At 40.2% G+C, this 12,388-nt stretch overlaps 1 protein-coding gene across 3 annotated transcripts in view; it reads right to left on the bottom strand.

Moving 5' to 3' along the window:
- Positions 1 to 12,388, bottom strand: part of Nha1 (Na[+]/H[+] hydrogen antiporter 1) — a 36,797-nt gene that overhangs the window by 9,906 nt on the left and 14,503 nt on the right. For 2 of the 3 annotated variants that reach the window (XM_077405446.1, XM_077405444.1), the window contains exon 3: positions 6,707 to 7,081. In XM_077405446.1, coding sequence (XP_077261572.1) covers positions 6,707 to 7,081 — 375 coding nt within the window. Of the gene's footprint in view, positions 1 to 6,706; positions 7,082 to 9,690; positions 10,804 to 12,388 lie in introns of those variants that run through there. The other variant, XM_077405443.1, reaches the window with a different exon arrangement.

Raw genomic sequence — 12,388 nt, 5'->3', positions numbered from 1 at the left:
TGAGGGCTCGATTACTGCGGAAAGAATATCTGTCAGAAAATGGAGGAAACTTTTCTCGAACAAAAAACTTCTTTTTCTTTGCGAAAGTAGTTAGAGGTAAAACGCGCTCTCTAAGCATAGTCTTGACCAACGCATATTTTCAAGTTCGATACAACGTTCGCGGAAAGAAGTTAACCAACTACTTTGCGAAGGGGAGAAGGGAAGGGGGAAAAGGAGAGAACCGGTCGACGTATCCCTTTCTGCAATTCGTATGTCTTCCGAGGCTTCGCATCCACAAATCTGGAACGCGCGACAAAAGTTGGCGCGGCGCGGAGCTTGCGATGAAAATTCAGGTACGGGGCGATCGTTGTAGCCTCGGTTGTCTCGAACTTTCAAAAACCTGTTTAGGAAAGCACACCCTCGGAAACTTATCCTATTACGAGTTTCTCCCGGCGAGAGAAAGGTTTACGAAGTCGCTGCACGGGCGACCGGTGCATCTTGCGTGACGTCGCGTCGCGTCGCCTTCCGATCGCAGGGAAAAGCGTCGAATTTACATCGACATAACGTGTGGTACATCCCTTCTCGCTTTCTCTCTCCCTCTCTCTCTCTCTCTCTCTCTTTCTCTCTCTCTCAAAACTGTATTTTATTAATATTATTAATTATTCCCAGCGTGTGTAATATTCCACATACAGGTATAATGTTCCTGCGCCATGAAAAGCGGTTTTTCGCTGATCTTAATATCGCGCATGGATTTTGGATTTAATTATAATTATTTAAGGGAAAATAAAATCACACGCGCGTAGGTGATTATCATCGTTATTATATGCATTGTGTTGCTGTATTACACGCTAAAATGAAACGGCGTAGACTTTCAGCCGCGTGTTTTAAGTTTCAAATGGATAAATTTTCTATTCACACGCGCCACAATACGGCAACGAAAGATTTTTTTAATTATTAATTAAAGCACGATGGAGAAAGGTTGCTCTATGTTAATTTAATTACCTCCCCGGTAGCAGAAGGGTTAATTCCCGGCAGTTTATCAGTCGCTTTAGCCGCGTGGCACGACTGCGAGTAATAAAAATATAATCAAGACAGGTATATATATGAACATCGGTAGTAAACCGTGTACCATATATCGGTGAAAACGCGATAATTGGTAATAGCGAATACATTTGCATAGAATTTCGTGAAGCGCGAAATGCCCGTCTCGATGTTTGCTTAATTGTCATGTAATATAACGTGACCACGCGACCATATGAAACATATGGGCGATCCGTATGACTTCATGATTATGTAAACGAAAATGAATATTTGATTATATAGACATAATTCAGTACGGCGCGGATGCCCTCACTGGCGTTTCATTTAAATTGCAAAGCGCAGTTGTTTGGCACGTTGGATGTCGAATTAACGTGCGAAAATTTCAATCTTCAGTCTTTCAAGCTTTCGGCCTATCGTTACATCCGATTTCCTGGGAGATTCCTCCTGACGAGGTTCCACGTCACGCGGAACAATGATCGCCGTCGCGGTATTCGATGAACCTTTCCGCGTGCGTCGTCGATCAAATACTTGCGTATCATCGAAGAATTAATAAACTCTAAGTGACCATTAAGGATGTATCATCGGTACAGTCTTAGATGTATAGGACATAATTTTCAAAGCGCTACCAAGTGGATCAAAATTTGTGAGAATGTTCTTTTAGTCTTCCTGATGTGCTACAAAAAGGTAAAGTAAAACTGATTTTACGTAAAATCAGTGAATTAAAATCGTTATATCTCAGCAACCGTTTAGTGGATTCGTTTCTACTTTTTTGTAGCACATCGGGAAGACTAAAAAAAAATTCTTACAAATTTTTATCCACTTGGTAGCGCTTTGAAAATTATGTCTTATACATCTAAGACTGTACCGATGATACATCCTTAAGGAACGGAGACCTATACCGTCGAGTCATGCGATTTCTACTCTGGTTTTCCTTGTAGATTAAAAGTAGTCTTGCTTCAAAGACGGTAATCATTGTGCAGTAATAATTTACGATCGACGTCCGCGTCAGTAAACGAGCGGAGTAAACGGAATCGTCGCATCGCTGCATCATGTTGTGCCTCAGAAAGATTTTGCGAAGAGACAAAAGGCCAAGAAAAACAATAATATGATAAAACTTCCTTATGCATCAACAACTACATAACGATTCAAACATATAAAATTATCAAGTTTTATGACATTATAATAAATGCATTTGCTTATATCTTATGAATATAAAGTAAGTAAATTTCTTTTATTTAGAAAATTGTCCTCTCTAAAAAATTAATTTTTTTTAAAGAAAGTGTAAAAGTTAAAACTTTCTCTATGCGAACACCACTGAGCGGAAAGCTAAGTAGTCGTATCTGTAATTAACACCGTGTCGCTTCAACATCACAAGATCAAAGGAATTTTTTTCGAAATAAACCGCCGGCAGGACGCCGTAGGTACGCGCAGGTACGCGTGTGTCGCGAGGATATTTACGGGAGATTCGCGCTCGTACTTACGTCTTATCGACGTGGAAGCGTGAGTCTTTCCGGAACGAAAAATACGCGAAGAAACGAACGACGCGGCTCGCATTGCTGAGATATCGCAACGGAAAGTTTTCTCGAACAAATGAAGGAAATGATTATGAGAAAAATTCTTTCACGATCGATATTGAGATAAGTTGAAGTATAATACGTAAAGTAAATAACTAATATTTTTATTCTATAAAGTTCCTGACTACACTTCTGGCTACTTTGTCAATTTATAAGGGCATTCTTATTAAAAAACTTTCGTCGACCCACGCGATAACATTTTTAATGATTGAAAAATTGTATCGCGCGCAAAACTCATCGAATACGTAACCAGCTTACGGGCTGTCCTGCTTCGCAGCTATTGCATTTCAGTCGTTTCGTAATGTCTGACAGTAAATTGCACATGTCAATAAGCGCCCGACCGCGGTTTGATCACTTTATTAGTCTTGCAGTCGATATGTGGACCGCGGCTTCTGGGGGGTTGTTTACGCGGACATACAGGGGGTAGCTTCGCCTAAGCGAACGCGCACGCAAATCGCTTACAACGCGCGGCCCATGTTTGCTTGTATTTAGCTGCATTTAGCTTAGGCGTACATGACTCCTCCTAACGATGCGCGTAAACGCCCGCTAAAGCTGGCGCTATACATTTAATCCTCGCGTTTGACAGAGTCCTATCGACAACTCCGTCAAAAACGTAACGATTCTCCATCAGTTCAATATGTTCGACATCCAATCTGCATAATGCGAAAATTCAACGGACCATTTTCAAGATTAAGACGACTTATTTTAGAAGTCTCCACAACGTCACCTCGGTAGAGTCGGCTTAATCTTCGTGTAACCTTGGCATTATCTTCCAACTGTAATGAATAATAAATCGAAAAGTTGGAGCAATGACACGCGAAGTCACGTGGAATAAATGTGACAGGCGAGCCATTGAAGAAATCGTCGAACCGGTATTATAACTGACATCGCGACGTCGCTCCCTCAAAACTGTACAATCTTTCATGGTGCCTTTAAGTGCTATTTTTCGTGCCATAATACTGACAGTTGCTGATCATCTTTATTTTTAATCGTTGTTGAACAAATTCGTAAGTTGCATGATTTTATATGACCACGACTCCTCATTCTTTCGAGTAGTTCTTTTGTGTGGTCCGCCTTCGACGGGATCTCGTTTCACACGCTACTGAAAATTGCATATCCGTGCGAACTCCTTATCGTGCGATACTTATCAATAAATCTGAGTGTATATATCGATAATAAAATGGATCAGCAGATTACGGAGATATCTTCGCAACCTCAGGAAAGAAAAGGCCATATTACGAAATGTCTAATGTATATATATACATTGCGATAATATACAATATATAAAATATTATGTGCTCGAGGTGAATGATTTCTTCGTAAATACTTGAAGATAAATTCTGGAAAAAAAAGGATACGCCGTTATTTATATTACTTGATATACTACTACGAGCGTTATTTATATTACTTTTACTCTATAGATAAACGATCGGACAGTTCTCTTACATATTTCTCTCAATGCGGTTTCTCAATAATTAACGTTCAAAAAAATGTATTCGTTAATAAAACATGTGTTTAACGTGATTTATGACAAAAACTTTCATTATAAAGACTATGTAAAGCAATTTATTAATCTTTAAAAAATTCAACTAGCTGTGTTATTTTGAATTTTATCAGAATTTACAAAAAGGATTCGCAACGACTGCTATAAATCAAATGTAAAAAAGATATATTATTACACGCAGGCTGAAAAATGCGTTATTCGTTTGTTCAAAGTACCAAATATCATTATGGATCTTTTGACCGTTAATCTTATATCGTTTGTAATTTACATGTACTTATATTAATTTTGTTTACACGCTGAAGATGACACAAAAAAATTGTCGAAACGTCCGAATATGTATTGACTAATATATTTTATCTTATTGACTATACATTGATTGCGCAATTACCGCGCGTGGCTCCGATTGCCTCTCTCACTATTCCCTATTTGTAAAAAAGAATTTTTTTTAACGAAAGGGTAATATTTCGCCGATAATAAATAAAGCTGTCGACTGCGACGTGTCGATTAATTTCCTAGCAAGGTCAGGCATAACGTTTTCTATGGTGACCCATGGTTCGCCAGTATTAACGATTCTAGCTACGTTTCTCTGTCAAGTAGGCTATTCGAGTCATAAGACGAATTCAACCAATCGAAAGGATGATGATCGAGCAAATTCAGACCAACAGTTGTGGAAAATTATTTCGAAACGGAAAGAACTGAAATCTTGGTGCCAATCGACGATAATTGACGTAATAATGTTAATTGCAGTCAATTTTATATTAATGGAATCGTTTGTTGGAACGTCCTTTGACTGCTCGTTACCGCACTGGGAAATTTTACAGATCGTTTCTTAGTAATGGATAGTTCAAACTCGACATATATCCTTCTTTGAACGTTAATTCGAAATACATCTTCGTGGCAACTTAGTTATCGTAAGATGGAAATTTAACGAAATCTAATATGTCACTTGCAAACTAATACAAAATCACTCGAACGTGCGCGGATTAAGAAGTTATGTTTAATCCCATGGAAAAACTAGTTCTAAAGATTTTGCCGAAGGAGAGACGAAGTCGACGGGTTTCGTCAACTTCGGTAATGACATCGCGATGACATCGATCAGTGCGGCAAAGTGGGTCAAGTACACGCGCCGGGAAGTTAAAGGTTTCATAAGTATTTACATACTTTTCATACCTAAATGCTCGTTGGAATTCTAATTTTATATTAACATAAACGAATTGTGTGCTGGAGCTTGAGTAGTTTATCTTTTTACTTTGGTTGTCGGAGAACGCTATATAGGATCAAAGGCTCACGCACACAGCCTGCGTGTGATTACGGATAAACACGTTCTCCTATCATAAAATATGGGGAAACCTTGAAGAGCCATTGCACGCGCGCGAGGAGAGAAGGCAGCTGATTGCGGGAAATTCGACGGATCTTATCCGATCCTTTTGTCAGCGGCATTCGTTAGCGAGGATGCAGCTTGAATTTGATTGCCGCTAAAGCCGCACTTGTTATGCCGTGCATAGAGCCGTTGTCGTGCGTGTCCGCGGCGATTCACCGTCGTTAGACCTCGACCTTAAAAAGCGGCCACCTTGCGATCGCGACAAGTTGATCGCTGCTCTCGAAGACTTTCGAGGGACCTTCGGGTAATCGTTGTCATTGTCGTCGCCGCCACCGCCGTCGTCGTCGTCGTCGTCGTCGTCGTCGTCGTCAATAATGACACGTTTTTCCAATAATGACACGTGAGTAGAGATAACGACTGTTCGCAATGAAAAAGCGATTTAACCGGTTCAGCCTCGAGTTTACGTAAGAAATTGGTCCATCAAGGGTTCTCTATGCTTTTCTATGTTTCTATCCTCCGTTCGCCAAATAAAATCCAACGCCCGATTTAAAGTGACAGTTGATTTTATACCCAAAATGATGTAGAATATAATTGTTAGTAGAACTTTCCCATATTTCAATGAAAAGGGAGTTTTTAAAAACTTTTATTCCCTATTACTTTATATCTCACATGACAGGGGATAAAACTTTCACGCAACCAAATTTCGTTTAGTCAGCAGATCAAATTATTTTATTTATCGAAAGAATTATATTACTATTTCACTTTTCCGAAAATATCACTTTTCAGATAATTGTTTCTTTTTTAAATTTCCATGCACTTTTTACCTTTCGAGTCTGGGATTCATAAATTACATTATTATCTAATTTGATCGAAGTGACCTCTTTTATTTCAATTAAATAGATTTTTGAATGATTTTTTTACAACAAAAATAGTTATTAATTTAATTAAATTTATAAATCAAATTAATTAACTTCTTTAATTAATTAGAGAAAAATAAATTTTGCAAATGTAATAAAATAATGTATAAATAAAATTCAAATTAAATTTTAAAATATATTGAGTGCACGCAGTTAAATAGTAATTTCATAAATTAATATTCCCTCGCAATAATCCCATTATTAAAATATTTTTATATCAATTTCTAAATTAAATTGAAAAAATCGTCGCTGACACCTGACAATTTTTGCTGACAGTTCAAAAACTTTTTTCATTTCAATCAGAATAACCAGATATTCGATAAGAACCTCACATCGAGGATATTCTTTGAACACGAAAGTATAGACTCACCGTAGATTGGAGATTACCACGGTGTACTGTCCTTCGATGTTGACGAGTCCGACATTTTGCAATATTAGACCGGTGATCAGCATACCAATCAAGGCCGGAAGAGTGGTCAAAGAGATCAGCCAACCCCCGAAATGCGCGGCGATGCACAGAGCGGCCAATCCAAACAGCTGGCCACCCGGGGCGGCGTCATTGCCAATCACCGAATAGACGACACCCCAGAGCAGCAGACCCAAAAGAAAAAGGCACAGAACCCGAGCGAATTTCCTGTACGTTGGACAGAACGGTTGTGGACACGCTCTTCTCCATCCTGGCGGCTCCCACGACGGTGTGTCGTCGCGACCATGACATCGGGCGCAAAATAGATATAGCCACGATCTGGAAGAGACGTAAATCAGATGAAGAGCGCGGTAGAACATTGAAATGCGACAGAACTTTGAAGCCAATAATGTTTTTTTCGGTTTTTCCTCGAGACGCTTCCTAATTTCTATAATTCGAGGATCGAACGTAGCCGGCCATAGGCCGGTTAATTTTCTGTTTCAAAGGAATTAATGCGTGGGCAAACATATTCAGTAGTTTCTCTTAACTAACAAAAATAATTATCTGTAGGTAGCGGGATTACCTAATGAAAATTAATCATGTGAAATGTGCGCGATAGAGATAGAGATCGCGTATCGCGCACGCGCCGCACAAGAATGCGCTCGTCTATTTCTTGATAAAAATAAAGATAAGAGTAAGTTCAAAACAAATAAAAAAAAACGTGCGTTACTGTGCGCTTTTAATCCAATTTGTACTACACGCTATGCTATTTTCAGTATAACGAATCTTTTATGTGAAATCATATTTTTTAATGTCAGTTTCAATAGTATTTTAAATTTTGTAATTTTGCATTTAAAATGTTTATATTACAGTTTTATACAATACACGCATTTTGCGGTTTTTATAGAGAATAGAATTAATTGCTTCTACAACTTAAAACTACACATATATGTAATTTTAATTTATAATACTAATTTAACGCAACAATACATAAAATAATATGTTTATTATGACGAAAAAATATCAAGCAAGATCAAAAATATCTTAATTTTTAATTATATGGATAATTTTTAATTATTTGAATATAGAATATCTAGCATTTTGTAAATGTTAATATATTTGTTGATAAAAAATCACGTTTCAGAGCTATCTCCATTTAATGTATCATTGTATTATTCGCTCAGACCAAGTTTGCTCGAATTAATGCCTTCAAGTACGAGTGTCAATAGCTTCAATCTATTCAATATTTACTGGCTTATCTCCGCAAAGATAATTTATAACTGTAAAACTAGCTTAGATTTAGTGTGATAATGTGATAATTAACGATAATTGTTGTTATATTTGTCTACATGCCTTTGTTGAGCAACGTAATGGTTAATTTGGTATACAACTTTACACGGTAGTAGTTTATTAGATTGTATTATGCTGTGTGTGCAATAATAATTTCGTTAACAAATTCATTATATGTAGAATTGAGAGCGTGTTTATAATTTATGTTACACTCATTCATAAATCATAAAGAATTAATAATTCATTCAAACTAATCAATAATGTATTGGTCGCACTTTTCAAAAAAAATACTGATAGTATATTCGTACTCTATTATTCTGCTTATTATGTGCGAATAACTCTGTAATTGAGTTTCCAATTAATTTCTTGCTACCAGATAAATTCGATGTAAGGTTTACGAGAAAAGATCACTGAAAAAGAAATACGATAATTCTGAAACACATATTGTATATCGTTTTATAGCAAATCAAAGAGTACCTTATAAATATTAATATGGGTATACATTTTAATTTTTTCTTATTACGCAATTTAATATTAAATTTTTAAAATATTCCCTTGTAAAAGCATGACTTACGATTGACAGATTTTTTAATATAAAGATTGCATTATTCGAATAATAAAAACAAAAATCTGTCTGTACAAGGTTAGATACGTCATTGTCCGTTTTTATATTGGAAAATCTGTTTATCGCAAGTTGTTTTTGCGAAAAAAATATCTTGTCCGAAAAATTGATGTAAAATCAATCGTATCTATACAACTTGTTCAAAATCGTTCAAAGTGATTACGGTCTCAGGAAGCAGACGTGAGAGAAGAGTTTTAAATTTTTACGCGTAGACAGCCGCTATTAAGAAAATAAAAATAGGCCATAAATGATAGCCATATAAAATAAAATAATTGATGTTGATTGTCGCTTTAGTAATGCAAACAGTTTTACCGGCCTCGTTGATTTGAGATACCTATACAAATCAAGTATAATGAATGAATCAACACATTTCTTTTAAGCTCTGAATTGCGTGACACAAAGATCGGCGAAGGGAAAACCACGACGATGACTAGAAGAAGTTACCTATTTGATTAATATTCAAAATGATAAGAAATATAAAAGTTATAAAAAATGTCAATAAATATATTTCTGATGATGATAACTGATGATATTTACAAATTGCCGACATTAATTAATTTTGGAGAGAAAACAAAAAGGACGATGAGAATAAAGTTTGGAAAGTTTATTTTATCATCGATCTTTTGGAACAGTTTCTATAAGCAATAAAATGCTTTCGCGTCGATTGAAATGTGTCTTATTCTTGCAAGAACGTAAAAATATCGTCGCACCTAGTTTGCGACGATATGATAAAAATAAAGTATATAGTAATTATTGTCATATCCATTATCGAGAAGATTATTTGCCTTTGTCGCAACGTGATTCGTTATCACTGACCGTGCAAGCAAAATATTTTTGAACGACATTTTAAACATACGTTCGTACTGTTTGCATTGTTGTTTCGTCGAACGATTACGAATTGTCACTTTGATATCGATCGAAAAACGTCTTCCCGATCTAGATCGAGAAAAATGATCCAGACGCGCATCAGCTTATTGCAGCTCGGGAGTATCAGCAAACAGGCTTTGCGGAGTTTACCGAGATAATCGGGTCTCACCTCTCGAGCTCCTCGGAATACTCGATTTTGTCTCTGATCGAGCTGGACAGGCTGTACGCCGATTTCTTTCTGTTACCGTTGATCCTGCCGTTCTCCAGATCGAACTTGTACTGCGGAATGTTCTCCGCGCTGCCGCCGTGATGCAGGATCGACTTCCGCCTGCCCTGATCAGAATTGTGCTCCGAACTCGCGCTGATGCGCCGGTTATGCTCAAAAGCGGGATTATCGATTCCCATCACCTGATCGCTGATCGACACGCGTCTCTTCGCCAACTCCTCGCTGATGGGCTTATTCGTTCTGCTGCTGCCCATCTCGATATCCATTTTCCACCGACGGATTTATCGATCGCTAAAGATTCTCGGACGGGACGTTGGCGGATAAAATCCAGCCTCCTCTCCTTTATCTATATTCTTATTGATATCCTCTACTTTAATCCTCTCAGATGCGAGATGCAGACCGCGCGCGCAAATGCAGATCGAGTGATCGATCGGTCTCTCACTTGCCCGACCGGGTGACGACGAATCTCTCGTTGAGTTCTCGTCGAAACTGATCGCACCGACCGCGGGGCACACCTGTCGATACCTGTCGATTCACTCGCGCTATTGATCGCGATCGGGAAAGGCCGTAGCCGCGCGCGGTGTCGCTAAACGTACTGCGACGATCCCGGATCACGCGTTAGCCACGTTAACGGCGATCGTTAGCGGGTTGTCTCGTGACGAGACACCGCCGCGCGACGAGGACGGGAACGGGGACGGCGATCGGCGGACGACGAACGCTAATGCGTTGCGACGATTGACGTCTTTGACACCTTGGCCCGCTTTTACCGGACTGTACCTTCTTCGCGAGCGTATGTGCTCTCCCCGGATCCGTTTTTGTGCTCAAGTCGGAGCTTTGTCTTCTTCGTTAGCGTTATAGCGTTAGCACGCGCCACTCTCGGGATCGGCCGCCGTTCGTCCACGAAACCAAACTTTTCCACTGGCTCCTTTGCCATGCGTCTAACCCAAACCGATCGGATCGGTTTCACGATCGTTTGCGTCGATGCGGAAACGCGACCGACGATCGCGCTCGACGCGATTGGCACGACCGGTGCATCTCGTTTGCGTTTTATCTTTTATCGTAATTTAAGCTTTCGCGATAACGAAGTCCCCTTCGGCTGGACGGAGACGAGCGACCGGTATAGGTCGTCGCGATGGAACGTGAGCGCGACGGCACGGTTAACCAGCGACTAAAAGCGGCAATGTACGCGGCAAGCGGTGGTGTTTATGGCGGATGGTAGTGGGGCTCGTAAAAAGTGTTCGAATCGCGGACGAACGAGCACGGGCAGTCACGGGCAGCCCGTGACGATAATTGTCGCGCGATGCACACAGGATGGGCACAGCTGGCCACCTCATTGACGAACCGGCAACGGTCCGCTGCGCTTCTGATAGCAGCTCGCGCTGCCGCCGGAGATCGACAGCTCAGAATTTCCGCCGCGCGGTACTGTCGCGATCGAAAACACGAAGGATAAACTCGCCGGAAAGTTTCGAGCTCCCGAGGTATTAACAGTGAATTATTATTCGACGAGTATTAGTTGGCGTACTAATTTTCATTTTCCGATACTCCCCGTTTAAACGGATCCGTCGACAACTTTGGCGGCAAACGTTTTCCCCCTGCGTTTTAAAGGAGAGTAAGCTTGGTACAAGCGAACGCAGCGTAGAGGAATAAGAGAGAGAGAAATTGCTTTAAATTATCACCGGGTGTTACTAATAATTTAATATCGCCATTATGTATCACACGAGTTATGTATCATATAAGCATCGCTGTCCAATGTAGCACGGGTATTACGGAATCGGAGCGAAATTTTTGATCCCGGGTTTATCCCTCGTCAGGACGCGTGACAGTTCGGAACGATCCCTCGTGACAATTTTAATAACGGTCGCTTATTTTGGCTGTTTCTCCGATTTGGAGATCCGGCGGAGCGCGGATGAGGAACGAGACGAAAAACGTGGACGTCGTCGCGCGTCGACTCGCTCCGAGCGTTTACCTAAATCATGATGATGCACACGCACGTATATACACGTGCGAGATAACACGCTGCGTCGGATCGTCGCCTATTTCGAAAGCGTCATCTCATCCGACGTTATACGTAGCGCGCAATCTCGGCCCACGTAGCCAGCGTATTAGCCTCAGCGCGTGCGATCCCCGATCTCTTCCGGGACCGGCGCGTCGTGATGAGACACGAGTTCGGAATTAACGGTTTCAATTGAAGCTCGCATCCTTCATCGATCTCCTTGATTTCCCGCGAGCGATATCCCTCTAGATTTAATTTGAAGAGAGGATGGAAACGAACGCGACGCGCGCTCTCCTTTGATCACCTCGCGATCACTTGCAAAACGGTCCAGCCCGGAGGTATGCGCGTTACTACGTTCGTCCGATCGACACGGTTATACTACGCGATTGCTACGGTCCCTCTATATCGATCGCCGTCGCTCTTTCTCACCGATCTACATACCGTCATCTATTGATTGACCTGCGAGCGCGCACATATACACATACACAATCTCCCTCTTCCTCCGTCTCGCTCTTTCTTGTCAATATTATTGTCACGCTTCGTTGTCGCTTGTTTAGTTGTACGATTGTACGTACTTAACTCCGTTTAGAACTCCATCCATCGGAATTCAATTTATGGACGTCTCCAATTCGGACCGATAGAATGAAC

This window comes from Temnothorax americanus, unplaced genomic scaffold (assembly GCF_048541705.1).
Source record: "Temnothorax americanus isolate GAGA-0224 unplaced genomic scaffold, ASM4854170v1 Scaffold2, whole genome shotgun sequence".
Classification (NCBI taxonomy): Eukaryota; Metazoa; Arthropoda; class Insecta; order Hymenoptera; family Formicidae; genus Temnothorax; species Temnothorax americanus.
Note: the sequence above shows the minus strand (reverse complement) of the source record. Positions and strands in the feature narration are given on the sequence as shown.